Below are 24768 nucleotides of genomic sequence, written 5' to 3'. Positions count from 1 at the left end.
ATAAAAAACGTGTTAGAGCACAGCTCATGAGAAAGCTGTGTGCCCTGTCCATGGTCCTGAAATTAGAACAGTTAAATTTGAGCGCAATAAAACTTTATTAAGGAAAACGTATTTTAAAGCATATTAATGTAAATGTGCTGGTCAGAACAAACAAATTCCAAACATCAAATTGAAAAATGGGCTATTAAGACTTCCTGTGCCTGATGTCCATGCCATATTTTTTGCATTTGATATTAGTGGTGCAACGGATCAAAAATCTCACGGTTCGGATCGGATCAGGGTTTTAAGTCACGGATCGGATCAATTTTCGGATCAGCAAAAAAAGAAAAAAGACAAAAATTTAACATTTACTTATTGAAGTATTTTTTGCCTGTTAAAAACATTCAACTGAAGACTCATTCCACGCAATTATTAAAAAAATAATAATTATGGTACAATATAGGGCAGTATAGGTCTTTGTATCTACCACTCAATTCAATTCAATTTTATTTATAAAGCGCCAAATCACAAAAACAGTCGGCTCTTTATATTGTAAGGTAGACTCTACAATAATACATACCGCTCATTATATCGCAATCCGCTGTGATATAATGAGCTGTCACGGTCATGTAGCTTTGAAAGTAGCTTGTCCTGGAGGTCCCTATGGGCTCAAATTGCGGTCATAAATATTTTGTACTTGTAAATCAGTTTTGCACTTGTAAATCAGGAGTTGTATGTGTAAAAAGAATTTGTTTGTGCATAAAAAAGATTTGTGTGTGCCAAAAAATACGTGTGAAACTGCACTCAAGTTTCAAGTTACAAGTACAAATTTTGACCCTATTTTTCTTCCTTTCATCTGATTGGTCAATGTCATGTCAATCACAAATTTAACAATCCAATCAGAGAACAGATGGGTTTGGCTATTGAAAGGGTGCTTTTTTGAACTGCAGGTCCTTGAAGGGTAGTTACCAAGCTTTCTTCGTTATGAATTAGCGATTCATGTTTTTATTGAACATTTGAAGATAAAAAAACAAATTTTTTGTTAATAAAGTTTTATTACACTCAAACTAAACTTATAACTTATAACTTCAGCACCATAGACAGCACACAACATTTCTCATGAGCTGTAGTGTAACATGTAACTATTAGTGGTGGACCTTCACAAATTCAGCTTCATGCCCTCTGACAATACATTAGTATGTTACTACAGTCGCAGACACAGGCAGCTGAGGGTTTTAACACAGACAACTGCATGTCTTCTTGCGACTACTGTCGGCCATTGCTGACCAAACAAAGAAAGCAGGTTTACAGCACTTCCACATTAGCTACGCCATCTTTTCTGTACAGTCCACATATAAAGGTGTGTCTATATCTCACGTGATCATCTTCAGGTTGGTTTTGGGTGACTGTCCACAGCTCGCTAGCCTCTCCATAATGTGTAGTGCAGCAAGTCGCAAGGCGGTGTTACACCTCATCTCTACTGCAAAGCGCTCCTGCAGTACATCGTTCACCCCCTAGCACAAACAGACAACATACATCAGAATTAATCATTGTGTAGCAACTGATTTGTCTTGTTTGCAGCAGTTTGTAGCTAATTGGAGAAAAACGTCCAAAATAGCAGGGTCAGCTTTGGTATTAAAACAAACACAAACTTCCTTCTTTTAAGAGAATCACGGTGCAGGTGGGATTTAATGAAAAACTGCACACTTACAAACAAGCTGACCTTTCAGTCTGATGATTTGCATCACGGTGAAATGAGCCAACTGCAGCAATAAGTGTACTTTTGGAAGTGTTACAACACTTTGCCTATTGATTTGATTCAGAGTTGAGAATCCTGTTTTTCTATTGATGCTTTAGGTCAGTTTGCAGTGACTCAATTAATCAGAATTGATATTAATAGCAGCCATTTCATATAAATAAAGTAACTATTAATATCCTTAAATAGAAAAACAATAATTATAACAGATAATAAAAGAGAGTAGTGATCTGACAAGCCCAGCAGTGTGCACATTCATCAGTCTACCTGCAGGTAGAGGTACTCAAAGGCAGCGGGATCCTGCTGCAGCAGCATCTGAAGGTTTTTGGGCATGAAACAAACACGAAATAAACACCTGTAGTCATGGGCCTCTTTCTTCTGGACCACCTGCAGAAACACGGATGCTTATATTATTTGGAATGCATTTTATACCTTTTTTTTTGTTTAAATGTAATTTGTGTGTGTGTGTGCATACCTGCTGTATCCTCTCCTCATCATGTAGCAACAGCAATTTGCTGATGCTGTGCTGCTGCTCCAGCACTAGCGAGAAATGCTCAATGCGGCTCAGAGAAAGCTTTTCCTTCAGTGTCATCACAATGTCCTGATGTGCAAAGAAAATTACACCTTCAGAGATAATATTTTATAACATCAGGGAACACATTTGCTGAGGTGAGCTGAGTTAAGGTGTTAAGGTGTCAGAGTGGTAACAGAAAGTTTCAGAGTAGCTGTCAAATCCAGGAAACAAATGCATGCCTAATACTAATAACTGCTGAGGAAGTGAGTAAATCACTCAGCTGTATCTGGTAAATTCAATTCAATGTTATATGGTTACAGTTTAATGTGGAGCTTGCTGTCAGACTGATTGACATTCAGGAAGAAACGCACTCCTACAGGGTCTAGTTTAAAACTTTGATTTAGTTTTTGTCTCAGGAGGAAATCTGAGATTTTTTTCCTGCTTCACGAGCCTCAGCTTCAACTCTGAAACTCTGCTAGAGCTGCTAGGTGTGTGTCATTATAATGCCACACTCCAGTATCGCTACAGAGTACCTTGACTGTGGTACTGGGCTCAAATTTGAAGGCCTTGGTCTGCCCGTTCTCGAGGTACACCTTCAGTACATTGGGCAGGAAGAGCAGGGAGTTCCCCTGTGAAGAAAATAAAAACAGTCTGAATTTAGTTGGTTTCAGGAGTAAAAGTCTGACAGGGAGCAGGGTGGCTCTTTCTGTGTGCAATAATGTGGGAAATCTTAAAGGTGTGTTGCAGTTTCTGGGTCTATGAGTCTGTTAGGGTCCACTTGGGAGCGAATGTCCGTGTGCCTGTTAATTTTTTATGACGGTACAGGGTTGTCCGCAGAGAGACTGTACTACAATGTACCAACGAGGCATGCTTCCTGCAGGCAGACTTCAGAGTATAACAGGATTGACTGCTGATCTGTGGCGCCTACAGCTGTTCATGTCTGAATCTGTAATTCCTGTCTTGCCATCATTGAGCTGTAGTCTGGAAGTTTCTTCTCCATAAAAAAAACAACAACCTTCTTACACTTATGTGTTTAATTTTATGTTGCATTACTTTTGACTTTAGCTGCTGATCTGTCTGATAATCATCTTTGGGTTTCAGTAGGTATATATTCATGGTGGGAAAGTTACATTAGTGGTACAGCACTATCACAGTCTATCACCAAAATAGTGTACCCTCAGAGACCCATCTTGAACCCCACCAAAAATGCACCACTCAATGCTGTTTCAATAGCATCTAACCCTAACCCTTTTCATCTAACATGCTTGTCTTTTAGGAAGAAACTCTTCAGAAAGTTTTAATTCCAGAACTTTCTTGCTGTGAGACGACTGCACTGTTCTCTGTACCGCCACATCGCTGGCATCCAAAACAGAATGAAACCTCCAACAATGTTTTATGAGTAAAATATATCAATTTTACAAAAATAAAAGCAAAAAACTCAAGGAACTGCCTTCCGCCAGCTTCACCCGGTCACCCTGATTTCTTCACAGCCTTTGAATTAAGCTCGTCTTGTCTGTCATCCAGTGGGGAAAGTGGGAAAAACGGAGCCTTTTAAAATGTGGGACACATCAAGTGGGAGTCCTGGTCATGAGACAGATTTGCTGAATTTTCCTGACGTATGTTTGTCGCTTGAACACAACCACTGTTATTTTTAAATGCTGGCAATCCAGACTGAGAATACTGAATATGTTTAGCACATTATAACAGACCATAAAGTGAGAGAGCAGTGTTATTTCATCTTCAGCTCTTCTCACAGAGCATTTTTCTTCGCATCATATCCTCTGGCCTGTTTCTGTCTACCCGGCTCGTTCTCCGCGGTGACTCATCTTTCCCGCTACATCCCTCTTCTTTTATGATTTAAGAAAGTGTTTTTCTGTATTGACACTGTGATACAATGCAACATTGATGTCTACATGTTTTGAAGTTGAAACAGAGGGCGTTCAAATTTTAGACAACCCCTCCCTTGCTAGCTTCCCATCCCCCGTTACATATTTTGTCTTCCTTTTAACGATGATAAAAACATCCCGCCCCCTCCCCTCCACCTCTCTTGGTCTCTTTACCATCTCCTTCTACCCTTTTTTTCTCCTTAATCTGATATTTATTGTCCTGTAATCACAGACATTAGGACCGGAGAATGGGGAGGATATTGATCTGTGTTTTCTCTGTGTTTAGTAATGGGCTCTCCGGCCTCAGTGGTTTTCCTCGTTCTGCTAATTTCACATCCGCTTGCAGGGTAGGAACCCTGAACAACCACAGGCAGATTTATAAAGGAACAAAGTGCATCGAGTTTGCAGTAAAGCTGAATCTAATGTTGGTTTTACTGACAAGCACTCATCGTCATAGTGCAAAGGAACATCTAGAAACCATAAATCACGTTTTAAAGCTTGTCTGCGGTTTCCACTATTTTCTTGTTCAGGACAATAAAATTCCAAATGAAAAATTTCTTTGGGTCTTCACAAATATGACACACCACTTCAAGTGGTGCTGTTAGCATTGTATGTTGTGTCGAAAATGTGTTCCTATAGCACAGAATACATGTTTATGATACTTAAGGCATTCTGTAAGTAAAAGAATCTGAGGAAAGATCCTGCTTACAGCCGATTTTAAAGAAAAAAATCTGAACTCTAACCGAGTTATGTGTTCATCATTAGTTACCATGGTGATCGAGCTAAATAAAAAAGAGAGAGCCACCTTTGGGTGACTGAAAACTCATCACAGAGGCCACTAACCATTAATATCCCTTTCTTCAATAGAACTCCGGTCTCTTTGCATAATTTTACTACCTGCCTTTATTAGTTCTTATCTGTGTTTGATTTGCTACAACTGTTCCCAATTAGCCAGTCAGACTTCCTTTTATACCCCTGGTGCAATACTTCCTGTTGCAAGCGTGCCATATTCACACCAGTCGAGCTTTTCCAACTACTGCCTACAGTTTCTTATTGTCCCTGTACTATTCTTTGTTTTCACAGTGAATGACACCTAGGACTGTTTCTGGATTTTGCCTGCCGCTCACTTTAATTGTCTGCTTCGCTGTCTGATCTACTGTTAATGACCCACAGCTGGCTGGATTAAAGCTTTTGATTTTGAACTGTGATACATGGCATCAACTAAACTTCGGTTCTGCAAACTAGTGCAAAAAATCTGAGAAAGTTTCAAAAAATCCTAAAAACCAACATTATGTCTTAAATGTAAGCAGTCAGAAATTTTCATGGTTCAAGCACTTAAAATCTCTTAAAGTACTTTTCTTCTAAATAAATGAGCTTTACATTCAGTCTTATTGAGAGAACGACACAGTGTGTATGACTGAGATCTAAGTACAGCTTTGAATGCCTTTTTTAAAAACACACATTATGATATATTTTTTTAAATGCAGCATTGATGAGAGCCATGTTTACTTGCTGTGTATTAAATCAACCTCCTACATGCCTGCATGTGCACACCACAGACTCTGAACCTGCTCACTAAATGGCATCTCTGTTGTGCTACCCCACATCAAATCAGGAAACCTGTCAGAATAAATTATCCATGAAGTGTCTCAGAACTGAAAAAATAGACTTTGTCTCAAAAGCTTTGAAAAATATATCAGAATACTATGAGCTTTTAGGTCCATTAATCTGGTATTTTATCTCGTTATTGACAGTGGAAGGCTGAGTGAAGATTATAAAGATAAAATTATTTTCTATTTTTGGACAATGTATTGGTCAGAGATGCTTATGCAGCACTCTGGTACTGCCTTATATGGATCTATTTTGTGTTGTGCCCGTGGCCTAAGCCCACTTGTATATGCAGTATATTCCAAATGTACATCAGGTTACAGCGAAAATATAAGAAGCACTCTTGAGACTGCAAACCTCCACCAAGGCCCCTCACTCTCTGGGCAGTATTTACTTTTTAGGGAATAGCATTGTATTTTGTATACAAACATTATTTTGGAGTAGATAATGGATAATAGGTATTCATTTGTAGATAGCTGGACATGAATAACTTGAGGTTGTTATGTATTATTGTACTACAACACTCTGGGCAGCTCATTCTCTTTGTGATGACAATACTTTATTTCTACAAATTTTGAGGCCAACCTGAAAAAAGGGCAGATGTGAAATGTAAAAGTGATATCACAGATAAAAACTGTGGTGTGACATTCAGATGCAGATTATAATGTGATATTTAAAATCCCCATATGTGAGCATGAATACCTAAATGATGCCAATGCAAACAAGTGCAGTAGAATTTTAAGTTTTAAAGACAAAAGACATGAAAGTTTGACCTTATCTGACTTCGAAGGTGAGGCCAAAGGTCAAATGTTACAGTGTTTTTTTAAATGTTGACAATACACATCGCATTTGTAAGAAATCTAGTTTCTAAGTTATAAGGCTTTTTGTCAATATTCACCCAATAAATCATGATGCTGACCTTGAAGACCTTGGTAGATGTAGATCCAATTTTAATGAGTTGTTAACATGACCCCGCTCTACAGCCAAATGAAGTTTTATCAGAATTAACAGTCAACATTTTGACCTCTCTTGTTTACAGACAGATGCTATGAAAACCATAATCTCCTTGATGGAGATAATGAATTAAATACTGAAAGTGTCAACCTGGCCATAAGCAAGACAAACATGTAACGATATATCCTTTGGTTAAAACAGTCAGACCCTCATGTATATAGAGTCATGTTTAAATATTATCTGTGCAGTTTGACTCCATTCAGGAAAATAGGTGACTGAATACAATCAGTGAACTGAGTCGTGTAAAATGTGCTTCAGCAAGTCATAATCAAGACTGTAGTACACTGATGCTTCTCTATATTAAATCAGTCTATAATATTTGCATCCTGAACACAATGCAGAAAGAAATAACACGAAGAATTATTTATAACAGACGTAAATGCAAATAGCTGTCATCAGATTTGATCACCCAGACCGTGTAGAGCTGGTTTAGATGGGGTGTTAATGACTCCTGTGCACTGATGTAAATGTGGAGAGCTGAGCATGATCTATTACCATCACATGACATTTCTATAAAACTTCAAATGTGACATCATCTATCCACAATCACATAAGCTGTCTCAGAGACACAATGATACACTACAGAGGCAGCCAGAGGATTTAAAGTTGGCAGTGCTACGAATAGCTGCATAGTATATTTTCAAACTCACCTGTGTGTGTCCGTTAACGTCCACCTCCTCAGCAAAGTGGACTTTCACAGGGTTGGACCTGAGCTTGGCCCTCTTCTCCGGTGTGATAAATGATGACTTTGGGCCCTGTGAGAAATACGAGTCAATAAGCTGTGAAGCAGTTTCTCACAGGATACGTATGTTCTCTTTCTTTCTTACAATCTAATCAGGGCTGAATTTGGTGCAGTGCAGAGATGTATAAATACATGTAAGGACATTATAAGACACTCTCTGGCTTTTGTTTTTCCAAGCTGTAGTTTAAACAAGCACTTATAACATGGAGTTGAGTTTCATATATAAGACACACACACACATACATATACATATATATATATATATATATATATATATATATATATATATCTCCCTATCTCTATCTATCTATCTATATATATATATATATATATAACATTCAAGGTTATAAATGACCACTGTTTGCTACTGTTGTTCTTTATAACATGTAACAACACTAATATGTAAAAAATGTCTAAAAGGTTCATGAATGTGATGATTGTAATATTGGTCATCACATCACAGCATCATGATAAATCGGCTGAAGGACTTGTTTGGGATTACTGGTGTTGTTTTAAAATGGTTTATGTCGTATCTATCTCAGAGATCCTTTACTGTCTGTATGAATCATGTGTTGTCTGAAACATCAGTTCTGCCTTCTGGGGTACCTCAAGGATCTGTTTTAGGTCCTATTCTCTTTTTGCTGTATATACTCCCTTAAAGCCAAATTATCAGACGTTACAATAATATTTCTTATCATCTCTATGCTGATGACTTTCAGTTGTACTGTTCTTTCAAAGCTTCTGAGTTTTATAAATTGTCTTGCTTAAATAATTGTCTGTCAGAAATCAAACAATGGTTAATGACAACTTCCTTCAGTTAAATGCAGATAAAACAGAAACTTTGATTATTGCACCTGATCACACGCTCTCAGAAATTAAGCAGAATATCAGTTCTTTAGACCCTTCATTTCAGTCGAGTCTCAGAAACTTGGGTGTTATATTTGACAGTTCAATGTCTCTTGAGAAACACTCTAAACAACTTGTCCTGAACTTTTTTTATCATTTAAGAAACATTTCTAAACTCAGACTACTGGTGTCAAAGGCAGAACTTGAGATGATTATTCATGCTTTTATCTCTTCTCGTTTGGATTATTGTAACGGTCTTTTTACTTGTCTCAACAAATCAGCTCTGGATCGCCTTCAGTCTGTACAGAATGCAGCGGCAAGACTTTTAACTGGTACAAACAAGAGGTCACACATTACTCCAGTTCTGGCTTCTCTTCATTGGTTGCCAGTAAATTTTAGGGTTCATTTTAAAATTTTAGTTGTAACTTTTAGAGCTCTGCACGGTGAAGCTTCCCAGTATATCTCTGACCTGTTGAAACCTCATGCTTCATCCCGAGCACTTAGGTGTTCAGGTCAGAGGCTACTGGTGGTCCCACGTACTAGATTTAAAACACGTGGGGATCTACTGACTCCTTTAAAAAGCAGCTGAAGACATTTTTATACAAACAGGCTTTTAATTAATTTTAACTTGTATGTCTGATCTTATTGTGAAGCACTTTGTAATTTTTATCTGTGAAATGTGCTATATAAATAAATTTTACTTACTTACTTACACATAAGTTATCATATGCCTCCTATAAAAACTGCATGGAAGATGTTTGCTAATTTAGCTTTCACCACAGTTTATAAACCAGTATGGCTCTGGTGTCTTTATTTACAGTGGTGCAGAATCAAACAAATATCTGCATATGAATAAGCAAACTTTGCATGTACAGGAAATTTAGTATCTTTTTAGTATCAGAAGCTGGTTTTCATTTGAAGTCTTGCATTCTAAGTTATCTTGACCAGTAATGTTTGAGGAAGCTTTATGCATGGATTTAAAAAGCTAATGTGCAGAGGGGAGAATAAATTTTCCAAAATTAACCATCAACTTACATCTGGCAAGGATTTCTTGTTTGTTTGTTTTTTTGTTGGACCTTTTTTTTTTAAAAAGAAAAATGCATTCATAAACAGTGAACGATGCATGGGTCATGGCTCTTGAAACAGATAATCATATCGCAGCGATAATGAAAAATCTGTTTCAAATCAGCAAGCTAGTAAACAGATTCCCCACAATGAGTGATGTCTTCATCCTAAACTGCTACGACTTAACTACGAGTGATGGTCTTTAACTACAAATCTAAACAAACTAATGCATGACTCCAAAGAATGTGGACTCAAGTAAGAATATTGGTTTTGGCAATGACCTCCAAAATGCAGGGTTGTCCATTACAAATACATGGTGCTAATGCAATATATTATGGATTTGTGTTTAACATTTAAAAATGCTGCTTGTAAAAAATTCTCAAGCTCTTTGAGTGAATCTTGTGCTCATCGAATCATATACTGTATACAGTAGATGTTAAAACTGGAATATCCATACAAGTGGAAGCCTTTATATACAATTATTTTATCATAAATTTATACTGCAATATGAATCATGCTGTGTGGTAACAAAGATAAACACATTGTTGCCTTCATTGCTGCACAACAAGTGACAGTTGGCAGATTAAAGCTCTTAAAGAAACTGCCAAGCAATTCTCTTATCTCACTGTCTAATTATAACAGAAAAGTCTCTTTTTATCGTGGTTCAAACTCTTGATTTGACAGAGACGAATATTTTCTAAGAAATGCTGCTAATTCCTTAGAGTTCAGTAATTATTTCTTGGGGGAGCTGTGAGCTATGAAACACACAGTAGAGGCGCTTCCATCACCAAAGTGCTGATGCAGCCATTTATTTACTGATCTATTTCACCTCAGTGCAAACACATACGTCAACTTCACCAATACAGGCTGAGGTCCACAACGTGTGCCCGCGCACACGCACAGTTTGACTGATGAAAGATGTGTGTGCAGAAGAAGAGCTGCCAGTTTGAATGTGTGTACTATGGTGTCACAGTTAATGGGGATATAGCGGTGAGACCCTGAGGACAGGACTGTTGTAAGCAAGGATGCCTGATCCCGAGGTATCTGAATAAGTTTGCTGACAGGCTTCCATACATAAAAACACTGTATATGGACAGTATGTATTCACGTGTGCACACAGTAGACACATTGTGCGAGTGCGCTTTTACTACCTAATGAAAACAGGAAACAAGAAATACATTAAGTTCATCTAAAGTGCTGCTGGAAGAGGACCAGCCATTATCCACTTAACTGTAAGTCTGTTTGTGCTGTGTATGTCTTTGAAGTGTGTTTCTCTTTGATAGATAGGGCAGACTCACCAGCATTGTTCTGAGTACCGTCATAGTCAACGTATCTGGGCACTCCCTGAAAAAAAAAAAGTACAGAAAGGGAGGGTGTTAAGATGACACATGGTATGCATTGCTTAATTTTAAATAACTGCAGAGTATGTACCAATCATCAGGCATATGCATGTGTGTTTGTGAATGCAGCTGTCTGTGCAGACCTGATTATCTCAGTAGCTTGCTCTGGGGTCAGGTCATCGACAGAGACGTTATTGATCTTCACAAGCTGGTCGCCAGGGACGAGCCGACCATCTGCAGGCCCACCTGCACACACAAAATGTCCTTGTGTTGTCGTGCCCGAGGGTGTTCAATCAGCCTGCGCTCATACTGCAACTGGCGCTGCTGACAGGCTGTAGCTTGTATTCTAGTGATTTCCTTTCATCTCACTCAGTGCATAATTTTTCATACAGCTCTCCAAATCTAACTGTGGGACGACCAATCATTGTGCTTCCAATTTTGGGCACATATAACAACTGTGCTATCTCCACCTCATTTACTGTACTTCTCAGTACCGACATAATATTTTATTTATCATCTCTATAATCCAAAAACGATTGGCTGCTGTCGGCGCTACTGACGACATCTGTTATCTTTGTCCTTTCGGTGAATGAACATGTAAATGTGTTTCAGTGGCGATCAAAAGCTATAATTAGAAGCACAGATTATATTCAACTACTACACATTATTGCTGCTGCTGTGCCTTTGAACTCTGCATGTTAAACTATGCTCTGGTTGAACTGGTACAAGATGTGAAAGAAACTGTATTTTTGTGTTGCATACAGTTAGCTGATAAATTACTACATTTTACAACATCACACTTTTCACCATAGACTGCATATAATAGCTACTTCAGTTAGAGCTGTGCTACTTTAAGCTCAGTGTTTTCCCCACGGCAGATTTGGTGTTTTACAGTCAGGCGTGACAAGCAAAGGGTGGATGTGAATGAGAAACCAAAAGATGCTGCACTCTCATAGGGTAGTGACTTGTCAATCACATCCCACAGCATGTCTTGCTTTATCATCGCTTTTAACTCTAACGGGAACAGCACGCACATTACATCATATTCCATAAAACTAGACACTAGCAAACAAGATTAAAAAAATCATTTGAAATTTGTTTACTGTGTTTACAAATTATGGGAGTCAAGCCGTTTTCAGAAGCTCCGTCTGTGATTTCGGCTAAAAAATAAAACTGCAATCGATCTGACTTGCTAACAGGAAAGCAAAAGAACTGAGCCTCAGATCACAAATAGCATACGTGAATCTATTCTGAGGGACATCCATCATCTCTGTTACTTATTAATAAACCATATCATCCACCAACATGTGTTTATTCTGTACATCAGGTAACCATATAATTCAGAGAAAGCATTGAATACTAGTATGTTATCACAATTAAATAACTAAAATAAACATAGACAGATGTTGGGCGATATTGATGGGCCTGAAAAAGCCTATCGAATAATGGATTCATATTTCACAGTCAAGATGCTGCAACACGTGCTGCAGACAGACGGACAGGGAGAACGAATTGAGCCAAGACTCGGTGGGGCCACTGTGTGTGTGTGTGTGTGTGTGTGTGTGTGTGTGTGTGTGTGTCTGACAGGCAGAAACAGATGGTGACCAAGAGGACAAGAGAAAGAAGGTAATCTGACCCTGGACCTCAGGGGGATTCAGACCCATGCGCTTTTCTAGGAGAAATAAATGTAGGATATAATACAGATATGCTTTTAATAGCAATAACTGTTGTTTAGTTACATTTCAGTGATTCTTTTCAGAGTCTGTATGTTACAGTATTTGATATCCCATCTTTGTACTTTAGGATGCATAAAGAAACCATATAGTTTTATTTCTTGAAATTTTGAAGTCATCAGGCTGCTGACCACATGATGATAACTTTTCTACCATTTCAGATCTGTGACAATGTTGGGTCACAGAATAACACTTCAGACACACAAGCCTGGAGAAACTACTAAAAACCTCTGTGTAATGGTTTTTGTTGCCATTCACAGAGCATCTGTGAATATTTCACCATTTCTTCTGTAGGTGCAGGATGGCGCCATTATCTGTCCAACGCTATCAAAAATGGTATATCCAGTATTTTCCTGGGTATCAGTATTGAGTATGAAACTCTATAGCTGTGTCCCAAAACATAGGCTGCATCCTCCGGAGGCTGCATTTGAAGGCCGATTACGTCACAGCCAGCCGACGAAGGCTGTCCCAATTCGTCGAGTCCTTCAAAAGCGGCCGACAAATGCGTCGTTCATTTCCCCGATTTTGAAGGATGGGTCGGGTGTATCCTTCGTGGCCCACCATATCCCAGAAACTTTTAACATATTTTCAGGCGAGAAAGTAGCTGTGTAAACTTCAAATATCTGCTTGGTTTATCAAGACATTGCATATATGCAAAAGTGCGCCGACGTTTTTGGAGACGTCTGTTACCCACCCGCTCAACAGCTAGCCGGGGGGTTCAATGGTCACTTGAGCCGGTGAGAGCTGCGGACTCATTGTTTCATCCAGTTTCATTGTTTTCGGACCCCTGCTGTCTTTCGCTACTGAGGTTAAACATGATACATAAGTCACTCGGATAACTTAAAAATGTAATTGTTTGGCTTTTTTCAGTGTTTTATTTGTTCCGGAGTAAATCGGTTTGGCTGTGAAAAAGTTATTAGATTATTAGATTAAATAAAACTTTATTAATCCATCAGGTGGGTTCCTCTGGGATTTTCACACAGCTGAATACAAGTCAAACAGAAAACTGATTAAACAGAAGTGTGAGACGGTCAAGAATTTATGGCAGTGTCCTGTTATATTTTAGATAGCAAGGAGCAGATGGCCGAGTTTATTAAACTTCACTGACACAGTGGTGATGCAAATCTGAAGGCTAGACCGTCCCATTTCACAGCCTCGCACTTCTGGCCTTCTTGGTCTTCGAAGGACCCGGCCCACGTAGACCGTGAAGGCCGAGTCCTCCGAAGGATGCAGCCGACGTTTTGGGACACAGCTTATGTTATGACAACCCTGTTTGTTCTCTTCAAGAACATGGCAGCACAATTTGCAATGTTGCAGCTGAACAAACAACAGACTTATGTCTTGTTTGACAGAGTCCAAATACGCTTGGCTGTAATTCACAGTGACAAGTTTGCTAAAAAACAAACAGTTAATCAGCACAAACACTTTACACCAACAGCCAGCACGGTGGTGGAGGGGTGACGATTTGGGCTTGTTTTGCAGTCACAGGATCTGAGCATTTTGAGGTCACTAAGTTAATCATGAACTCCTTTGAATAACAAAGTATTCTAGAGTCAAATATGAGGCCATCCGTCCGACAGCTAAAGCTCAGACAAAAGTGGGTCATCCAACAGGCCAATGATCCAAAGCACAAAAGCAAGTCTACAAGAGAATGGCTGAAAAAGAAGAAAGGTGTTCCAATAGCCCATTGATTGAAAAAAATGCAATACAGTGAAAATAAAGTTACAACCTAATGGCGCAAATTGAGAAAAACAAAACATGGTTGAGCCACTCTGATGTGGTGGGATCTTAAGAGAGCTGCAAATCTCAATTAATTTAAGAAATATTTTAAAGAGTGGACTAACTCCTCCACAATGATCTGAGAGACTGATAAAGTCATACAGACAACAACTACTTAAAAAGATTCCTGCTAATAGTGGTTCTACACGCTACTGAATCATGGAGTGTACTCGGTACTTCACAAAATTGTATAGATTCCATGATAAATCTCTTTCACAAATACTTCTTTTTTTTTAAAATATGCAAAACAATTTTGAATGGTGTCATCAAACCGAAATAAAATCTGTTGTGCTGTTGAAATTAAAATTTTTTCATCCAGTTATATATTTATAATTTTCCTTTTTATTTTTTGTGATTAATAGTGTGGCGTAAAAAAATTCTGTATACATTTATTAAACGTCAGACTTCTAAAAAGGAACTGATTAAAGGAGAGATTTCACCTCTGCTTTAGAAGTGATTTATAGCAGGCTATTGCCAGAGGGAAAAAACGAGGTTCTGACTGAGGAAGCCTTTTGTGCAGCATGTGCTGGCAAATCCTTACATCTCTGTAAATTAATTTAGTTAAGAGGACTGATTTAAGGTTTCCAACCACACCCCCCAGCTGCATACACATTCCACCTCTTTGAAACCCGAACCATACTTCTAATCTTAGTCATATCCGTCTATTGCATATCAGGCATTTGCCTGGAAGTGATTCTTGGAGACAGTGCATCGTCCGAATGTATGTGCTCCCTGAGAGCCTCAATCGAGGGCTAAAAACGCCATCTTCCTTGAATCCTTCCAAATGTGTTTTGGAACACACACACACAAACACATAAGCACCACAGTTCATTTCCTCTGTTAATATAATTTTGTGTGCATGTATGCAGTATCTGCAGCCTTGGAGGCTTCACTTTTGTCAGTTTGTGTTGCACAGTACACTGGCCAGAGGCCTGCAGGGGTCTGGCACAGCTCCACGCCTTCATTTGCTGAGGAGATTTACTTTATGCAAAATAAGGGCATGGTTCTAGAGACAACAGGGAGAATGAGCCAAACAATATTCTGTTCCTGAGTGAACTGTATATACAGTATTTTACCTCCTAACAATCACAGCCTCGTTGTCAGTAAAGCTTTTAGCTGAGTAAACATATCAGTCCTAAACATATTAGTAATAGCAGCTTATACAAGCATAAAGTAGAATAAAACCAGAGGTGCATTAAATGATGATTCTGTAGGTTTACATACCAAAATCCTTTAATTTATGCTGTGGCTGTGGAATTACTTGTTCTTTGCTACTCTCCACTCATGAGGTGTACAGTGGCTAACGCTGTCGTAAGTTTTCACCTACAGAAAGAATAATAAAGGTGTGATTTTAGGTGGGAGACATTGACAAAGTACTAGAGCTCTGCAGACTGTGGCAATAGAAATTGACTCTTGGCAGGTAGGATGAAGTCTCTGTGGGAGAAGAAGCCTAAGCTGGTGAAGAGGTTCCTATAGCAGGGCTCAGGTGAACATGCAGTGTCAGCTTTAAAACAAAAGGCCCTGATTCAAACTAATAATGCACTCCTTCTACTCCCAAGGTAGTGAAAAGTGCTGCAGTAGATTTAGGGACAAGAGGGCTACAGATCACCGCATAGAATAGCTATTTATAAACACAACAAGGTTTAGTATAGAGACCCATTTGATTTAAAGTTCAGAAATCTGTGTCACGGCTATTTCCTTAGAACGGTGCTGTTGCAAACGTTACCTGAGGTGACCTCCTCCACCAGAATCGGGTTCTGGGAGGAAAGCGTGAGGCCATGAGAGTTGAGGTTTGGGTCGCGCTGGATCTGAATATTGAAGCGGAAGGGATAATTCCTCTGGTCAGAGCTACTGGACTCTGCTGTCTTCCCTTCTGCTGCAGCCCGATCCCTGGAGGAGTAATTCAGGAGTGACATCTTACTGCAGTATCTGTATTTCTCACAGAGCAGTACTACTGTGAACAGCCTTATATTTGTGGGGATAACAAAAACAAGGAAATAATTGTGAAAAGCCACAGATTAAAGCATTAATTTATTTGTTACTGGATGAGAGAACCTGTTTTAGAAGGTTTTACAAATATGGGCTTCCTTTGATGATGACTGTAGACAGGTGCATCTCAAGGCAAAATATATCAAAGATAGTAAAAATGGTAAAATAATGGATTTATACAAAAAACAAAAAAAAGACATAATACCTGCTCAGAGAGTGAGATCTGCTGCCCAAGTCTCTGGACCGTCTCAGCCATCGTCCCACTACCTGCTCTACTCGGCTGGTCCTGCGAGACGGGGAGCGGCTCCTGTCCTGCACCTCCATTTACCTGGCAGGGGTTGTAGATCAAAGGAGCCATTTGTGTCGTAGATTTAGTTAAATGGCTCCACATTAAACAAATATGCAATGTACAATGTAAATGTTTCATAAAAGAATCTAAACAGGAGGCTGGAGAGCTTCCTGGTTGTTTTCCCTCTAGGTGAACGTGACAAACAAGCCTAAGACCACAAGCACCGTTCACAAAAGTGTGCAAACACAAGAGGCAATACCTGGCAAAGCTGCAGCACATGTTTGACTAGAATGAAATGTAAGAGTGTAAGCCCTTAATCACTCTCATGACAGGAGAGACAATCCCTCTTCAGCCAGAGCTCCAGGGAGCTGGTCAGAGTTACAGTTTTCAGCTTTTGTTGCTTCGTGTTAAAGAAAGCCCAGCTGCAACACTAAGACTACACTCCAGATGCAAACAATCCTGCACATGGCATTTGTGTGCTTATGCGTAAATCTGTGCTGTGATATGATGATGTTAGGGGTACAAATCAGACTCTATTACATTAGTGTATGCAGAATACAAATTCAATGAAAACACCCTGCAAAAAAATAAAGGAAAAACAGTAAGTGGAGACACAGTACCCACACGCACACAAGCACACACACACACTGGGTATTAGATATTTAATATTTCAACTGAGGCCAGCAATGATGTTACTTGTTGCATCATGCTACTTAAAAGGCTCTTAGCCCAAATTATGAACCAATCACTTACTGCATGGTGCCTCAATAAACATCAATATTGGTAGTTTATCATTCCAATAACAATGGTGTTTCCCTTAAATGTGTCCCTGTTGTGTTGCTGTGAGACAGGTGGTACTTATAAATGATTGTTGGTTGGTGAGAGAGATGTAATGGACATGGGACACCTCTGGCGTCTGCGGGGCTCGGTCAGACTAATGCACGGGCCTATGATGCAATACTAAGTTAATGGGCCTCTGTGGAGCCATACAGTATTTGAGGTAATACAATATCAGCTTACATGCACGTGTGAGCTCATTAAGACCTACAGACTTGGGGAAATCTCCACAATTTTGGACATTCTAGCTTTTGTTTTGTGTGAAAACCCGTGCGAAAGTTGAGTCAGTTCTAAGAAGAATGTTAAGCAGGCTGAAAAAAAAAGAGTAAGAAAGGCATTTTTCTTCCTGACAATTCCCTCTGCAACATGTCAGCAAAGAAAAGCAGCATGACATCACTTTGCTGACACAGAATATCAAGTTCTGCTGCTGATGCCTCGTAACAGTTGAATGAAAGTTAAAATACACGTCTCCTCAAAACAGGGGTTCTGGATTGTCTCCCTAATGGCTGCACCTTACAAAAGTGGTCACAAAACATTTACTCATGCTGTGTCATGGTCCTGGGCCATGTGGGCCCAGTATTCTTAGTTCTTTGTATTTCTGTATTTCGTTCCTTATTTAGGCCATGTCTTCTGAGTTGCCCTGCTGTGTCGTTCCCTAAGTGTTTTCCCGTCATGGCTCTCTCCCCCCTGTGTGCCCTCTATGTATTGATGAGCCCTCGTCTCCCTTTGTGGTTGTTTCATGTTTCCCCAGCCCGTTATGTCTGTGTTTTCCCCGTGCTCTCTCTCCTCCTGTCGGAACCTCTGTGCCTCTACATGTCATGTTCAGTTCACCCCGCCCTGTCTCGTTATGATTATCAGTGTCACCTGTGTTCCCCGTGTGTGCCCACTTTCCTCGTTTACCCTCTGTGTATTTCTGTCTGAGTCTCCCTCTGTTCGGCGTCGTGTTCTCCCTCATGCTGTGTGTGATTCCCCCGTGTTTCCTGGTGAGCTTTACGTTAGTTTTTCCCAGTTTAGTTTTGTATCTCCCATTATCTTTTATCAGCAATAAAGCTGCTTTTTGAGTTCATCCCCGTGTGTGTGAGTTTTGCATTTTGGGTCCTCCTCCTGCCTGCCACACAGCCGAGCCATGACAGAAGAACACGACCACGATATGGACCCAGCAGTTCACAACCCCTCCGCGGACCTCCAGTACGATCTGACCATGTCAGACCCAGCGGACAGTTCGGACGAGATTGGGGAGGAGCTGCAACGGCTCTGCCGGCTCATGACGCGCATCTGTGGGTGCACGGACCCCAGAGTGGTGTCCACCGGGTTGGCGGCCATTGACGCAATCCTTCAGCAAGCGCCACAGCTCCGGCGGTTTCCCCAGCTTTTTGAGGCGTTCGACTCTCTGGCCCCCCTGAAGGAGGAGCTTCGCGCCCGCACGCTGGCCCAGAGGGTGTTAAACGCCGCCTCCGCACCTACGACTCCGACCCGCAAACGGTTGTCGTTGCCGCTGCCTCGCGAGCCGGAGGCAGTCAGAGTAGGGACTCTGAGGCTCACCGCTGCACCGCCATCGACTCACAGTTCGTCTCCGCCACTGTCAAGCTACATAGCCCAGCGCACCGAGATGGTGGAGGCCACAGATTTCGACGACGATGAGCGACAGCAGGTATTGCTAGCTTTACGGGAGGACGAGCTTCGTTGGAAGCCCTGGCTCATTTCAGAGGAGGAACTCACACCTGTTGCACCGCCTCGGACCAGCCGCTCGCCCTCCCCACACTGCTCAGACTTTACTTCGCCTGCCTCTTTTCTGGCAAGGATGTGGGCGGACGACGAGGAGATCGCCGCCACACCACCCTCTGCTTCGGTGGCTCCAGCATCCATCGTACACACTTCCAGAAAGAACCGGCGTCAGCGCCGCCGTCGCGCACTGCTACGTCCTGTCTCGCCCTCCACGAAACGTCCCGCGGACGCTGTGGGGGTCCTGGACGTCGATCACGAGGGGCAGCAGCACGCCGCAGGCGCACAGCTAGTGGAAGAGTTCGGGAGGGAGCCGTGGCTCGCTCCTGATCATGACGAGCGCTCTTTCCGGGGTACTCGACTGGCTCTTGGGGGTCCCCGGAGTTGCCAGGGACTTCCACCGCTCACCCCGCCCGCTTCCACGGATAGAAAGAAGCGGCACTCTCGCCGCCGGCACCCTGAGCCTGCCATTTCTCGGACAGTTTTTTCTGAGCCTGCTCCTTTTCCTGCTCGTGTTTCTCCTCCCAGGTCAGTTCAGTTAGCTCCCTCGCAGCCACCCTCAGTTCAGTTAGCTCCCTCGCAGCCACCCTCAGTTCAGTCTCCAGCGCAGGCCCCAGTAGCCCCAGTGCCGCCTGTAGCGCAGGCCCCAGTAGCTCCAGTGCCGCCTGTAGCGCAGGCCCCAGTAGCTCCAGTGCCGCCTGTAGCGCAGGCCCCAGTAGCTCCAGTGCCGCCTGTAGCGCAGGCCCCAGTAGCTCCAGTGCCGCCTGTAGCGCAGGCCCCAGTAGCTCCAGTGCCGCCTGTAGCGCAGGCCCCAGTAGCTCCAGTGCCGCCTGTAGCGCAGGCCCCAGTAGCTCCAGTGCCGCCTGTAGCGCAGGCCCCAGTAGCTCCAGTGCCGCCTGTAGCGCAGGCCCCAGTAGCTCCAGTGCCGCCTGTAGCGCAGGCTCCAGTAGCTCCTGTAGCCCAGTCCCCGATAGCAGTACGGTCCGCTGGTCAGCTTAACATCCAGCCAGGGGTCTCAAATCTCTCTGGCTCTGCATCAGCTCCTGCTGGGAGCTCGGATGAGCTCATCCAGGACTCCGCGGCTCCCACGCCGCCATCTACCTCGTCAGCTGGAGGGTCCGAGGGGCCCGTTCAGCCTCCTGTCTCCGCTGGAGGGTCCGAGGGGCCCGTTCAGCACCATGCCACATCAGCTGGAGGGCCCGAGGAGCCCATCCAGCCACCTTCTGCTACGCCTGGTCCAGCCTGTGCTTCGTCAGCTGCAGCCTCAGAGCCTTCGTCAGCTGCAGCCTCAGAGCCTTCGTCAGCTGCAGCCTCAGAGCCTTCGTCAGCTGCAGCCTCAGAGCCTTCGTCCGCTGCAGCCTCCGAGCCTTCGTCCGCTGCAGCCTCCGAGCCTTCGTCCGCTGCAGCCTCCGAGCCTTCGTCCGCTGCAGCCTCCGAGCCTTCGTCCGCTGCAGCCTCCGAGCCTTCGTCCGCTGCAGCCTCCGAGCCTTCGTCCGCTGCAGCCTCCGAGCCTTCGTCCGCTGCAGCCTCCGAGCCTTCGTCCGCTGCAGCCTCCGAGCCTTCGTCCGCTGCAGCCTCCGAGCCTTCGTCCGCTGCAGCCTCCGAGTCTTCAGCCTCGTCTGCCGCGGCTCCGGCCTGTGCCTCGTCTGCCGCGGCTTCGGCCTGTGCTTCGTCTGGTCCTGTGCCCACCGGGTCGGCCCCCTGAACTTTATTTTGACTATGGTCGTGTGCTCCCGTGTTTTCTGTTGTTTATTTTGTTTCCCGTTCTGGTCCCTCCGTCCTGGTCCCCCGCCTCCCGCCCTGGGTGGGTTGTTTTCTGTTTTTGTTTTTGTTTCTCGGGTTTGGGCTGTCGGGAGCCAGCCCCTTAGGGGGGGGGGGGGGGGGGGGGGTGATGTCATGGTCCTGGGCCATGTGGGCCCAGTATTCTTAGTTCTTTGTATTTCTGTATTTCGTTCCTTATTTAGGCCATGTCTTCTGAGTTGCCCTGCTGTGTCGTTCCCTAAGTGTTTTCCCGTCATGGCTCTCTCCCCCCTGTGTGCCCTCTATGTATTGATGAGCCCTCGTCTCCCTTTGTGGTTGTTTCATGTTTCCCCAGCCCGTTATGTCTGTGTTTTCCCCGTGCTCTCTCTCCTCCTGTCGGAACCTCTGTGCCTCTACATGTCATGTTCAGTTCACCCCGCCCTGTCTCGTTATGATTATCAGTGTCACCTGTGTTCCCCGTGTGTGCCCACTTTCCTCGTTTACCCTCTGTGTATTTCTGTCTGAGTCTCCCTCTGTTCGGCGTCGTGTTCTCCCTCATGCTGTGTGTGATTCCCCCGTGTTTCCTGGTGAGCTTTACGTTAGTTTTTCCCAGTTTAGTTTTGTATCTCCCATTATCTTTTATCAGCAATAAAGCTGCTTTTTGAGTTCATCCCCGTGTGTGTGAGTTTTGCATTTTGGGTCCTCCTCCTGCCTGCCACACAGCCGAGCCATGACATGCTGCAGCCAGTCAATTTTGGTGTTCGTAAAGCAGATCTCCACCATATGCATCTCTTACATGCCGCTATAAAATCCAGTGCAGGCAGATGATAGTAGCAAAAGGAAATGTTGCATTCAGTGAAGCAACGGGGTGAGAAAAACAAGATCAGTCATCAGTAACTGTAGTGTTGACAGCAATTAAGTCAGGCACATCATGAACAGGAGGAGCTGAGGTAAAGGTGGGTTACAAAGTGGTCTGAAGAGGAGGCGAGCTACACAACTTAAATAGCTCAAACTACATGAGATTTGTAGTGGATGTGTAGGAAATATCATCTGAAACATTACAGATTACAGATCTGCTTTTATCGTGTAAATGGATCATGTGCCTACATAAAATAACAGTTCCATAGGTTGGGCTCCACTGATACAATTAAATGTAACACATTTAATTAAATTAATTAAATGTAACACACTTAATTGTGTGATGAAAGGTGTATCCATTGTCTTTTAAGAAAAGTAACAGGTTTTCAAAAAGCCTAAATGTAGCACCTGAAGATGCTAGGCAGAGCTTTGCAGATGCACATCTACATGCTGTAGCTGTTAGCTGTCACCCAGTGGCAGTGTTGATACTGTGTGGAATGTGGACCAGTATATTTGTGCTACATGTGCTCATGTTTGTGCCATTGTTGGTCCTTTGTTAGCCCCTGCCACAGAAAAGACAACAGTCACCATATTTGAAGAACTTCTTGCTGATAGAGTGCCATTTCATGGCTCTTCTTCTGTGGTTCCCTTTTGTTTCAATTTTCAACCAATCAGGATTCTACCTATGCACAACGCTCTGTTGGCTTTTTGGAGGAGTGCACACAAGTGAGTCTCCACTACCTCTGCACTGGCCGAATTCCCACAATCCCTCTCTCTGCACAACCAAAGAGCTATGCAAATGGAAACCAACATGGGACCATAAATCTGGCTTCCCTCACTCCCTAACCACACACACACACACACACACACACAACCTTCCTCCCAGATGACTGAAGCAGTCAGACAAAGACCTGGGCATTAGCTGATACCTTATACCCCCTTCACATCCTTACGGGCTGAACCTACTGACTATGACTGGGAAAGAGATTCTCTGACAGTAAGCATTCATGGAGAATCACCTTACTTACTATGAATGATACAGGGGTGAATGAAAAAGTGAACAAATGAATGAATGACTGATTTATTTTGGAAATGTATTAATGATAATGATTTCATATAGAATCAATGAGTAACTGGACAGGTTGATGAATGGATAAGGAGATGCTCTGAATGGAACAATGACGTAAAGCACAGTTAGCCCTGTGACAAGGTGATGAGCAGAAGGATGGATGAATTAATGAATAAAGTTTGGACTCAGAGATGTAATCAATGAGTGAATAATCTCACAAGGCCTTCCCAGTGAGCAGCTGCAGGAAGGAATTTCCCCCAGATGGGTGTAATGATGGACATAGAGGAAACAAAAGATTAGAGAGGAGAGGAGACGGGAGGAAATGTGTGACAAGTACAGGAAACTAAATGAAAGGGCAGAAGACAGGCAAGTGTGATAGAAGGTGAGACAGGAGGCGGGCTTAGTGATGAAAGTGGTGAGTGACATAAGCAGACAGCAGTGGCTCCTGGGGGATCTTGACTCATAAGTACATTATCCATCCATCTGTCTGTGAATAACTCTCTCCTCCTCTTGTTCCCTCTGTTCTCATCCTATCGGCACCTCACTTCTCGCTATTCCATATCACACTCTACCGATTTGCTTCATCTGCAGTATCTCACTTCTCAGGTTGCACAGACCCAAAACAGAAGTGTACTCAGCTTTGCTAGGGACTGACTAACCCAAGAACCGCAGCAGCACGAAGATCACACAAGTTAAATGGTTACATAAGAAAAGGTACAGACCCCGAGACACTGAAGTAATGGATTTACAGAGCAGTGACTTACTTCTAAAAGTAGATTAATCAGGGATGGATCGTAGCCAAATGTCTGTGCATTTTAAAATACAAACACTGGGACAAAGCATTCATCTACATCCAATCCCCTCTAATCCCATAAACATGGTTTCCTTCCTAAGTAGCTTTGATTGAGTATACTGATGAAGTACAAGCCCAGGGAATTAAATTCACTACAGTAAAACATAGGAAAAAATCTATTTTCCAATGGACATATTCAAGGCAGAAATCAAGGCAGCAAAGGAAACTGAGACTGTACTTTCCTCTCTCATCAATGATACAACATGTCAAATATCTCTTTCATAAATATTCTAGCTCCATTGTTAGTGTTTCAAAGCTCTAACTCCTGGTTTATCGTAATGAAAAGTTAAGAAAATAGGAATTTTATCCATTTTCAGTCGTGTGATTTGTATAGGATGGACTGTTATTGGAATATTTCAGGCTGAATTGTGAAACTACACCTCTAGATTGTTGTTCTTTAGATCTAGTTTGTTTTGCTCTACTTTACTACACAATACAGTAAACTATGTGAATTTATCATGTGCTCATCTTGGGAAATCAAATGCGTATGGTAATGTGAAAGAATGCACGGGACACTGGCATCTTGATACATCACAATTGTGCAGCAAACAGGAACAGAGTCGGAGGCTCTTGGTGTCGTAGTGGTACAAGTCACATGTCTGTCAGCTCGGGTTGTATCCTGTTTGGGAACTCTGTGTTTTGCACTTTTTACTTCTGCTTTCACTTGGTGGCACATTAAATCTATGATAATCTTATTAACATTGAGCTAAAAGATCAGCCCTGCACTTCAAAAAATTAGGCTTACCCAGTATATTTAAACACAATGAGGAGTGATCTTTTACAAGTTTCCATATGTGATGAGTTTTAAGGAGACTTCACTATACGTCAGTGTGATATTTGCTGCAGGTTGCTTATTTATTTTTATGACATGGTCACAAAGAGTCAACAAAGAAATAGATTAGCATGAGGATTATTAATATGCAAGTGCATATAACAAGGTAAGCTTGAAAACATTTAATGGCCAGCACAGTCTCCAGACTTAAATCCAATCAAGCTGGTTTGGAATAAACTGGACAGAAGAATTAAATCAAAAGCAATCTACAAGTGCTGCACATTTATGGGGACTTCTGCAACAGATATGGGAAGAGCTTTCTAAAGAATATTTGATTTCTGTTGTAGAAAGAATGGCACGGGTGTTCAGCTGTTATA

General features: G+C 42.3%; 1 protein-coding gene across 3 annotated transcripts in view; it reads right to left on the bottom strand.

Annotated features, from left to right (window-relative positions):
- frmpd1a (FERM and PDZ domain containing 1a) overlaps positions 1-24768 on the bottom strand; it is a 52581-nt gene that overhangs the window by 10090 nt on the left and 17723 nt on the right. For 2 of the 3 annotated variants that reach the window (XM_086296897.1, XM_086296896.1), the window contains exons 3-11: positions 16457-16579; positions 15989-16152; positions 10894-10996; positions 10709-10754; positions 7408-7512; positions 2783-2878; positions 2211-2336; positions 2003-2122; positions 1357-1493 (exon numbers count right to left, since the gene is read on the bottom strand). In XM_086296897.1, the coding sequence (XP_086153023.1) occupies positions 1357-1493; positions 2003-2122; positions 2211-2336; positions 2783-2878; positions 7408-7512; positions 10709-10754; positions 10894-10996; positions 15989-16152; positions 16457-16575 (1016 nt within the window). In that variant the 5' untranslated portion in view covers positions 16576-16579. Of the gene's footprint in view, positions 1-1356; positions 1494-2002; positions 2123-2210; positions 2337-2782; positions 2879-7407; positions 7513-10708; positions 10755-10893; positions 10997-15486; positions 15586-15988; positions 16153-16456; positions 16580-24768 lie in introns of those variants that run through there. The other variant, XM_086296899.1, reaches the window with a different exon arrangement.

The sequence above is a fragment of the Aulonocara sp. 'chitande type north' Nkhata Bay genome, linkage group LG6 (assembly GCF_057382095.1).
Source record: "Aulonocara sp. 'chitande type north' Nkhata Bay isolate Kocher_YH1m ecotype deep benthic linkage group LG6, A_spYH_male_GT1.1, whole genome shotgun sequence".
In the NCBI taxonomy this organism is placed as follows: Eukaryota; Metazoa; Chordata; class Actinopteri; order Cichliformes; family Cichlidae; genus Aulonocara; species Aulonocara sp. 'chitande type north' Nkhata Bay.
Note: the sequence above shows the minus strand (reverse complement) of the source record. Positions and strands in the feature narration are given on the sequence as shown.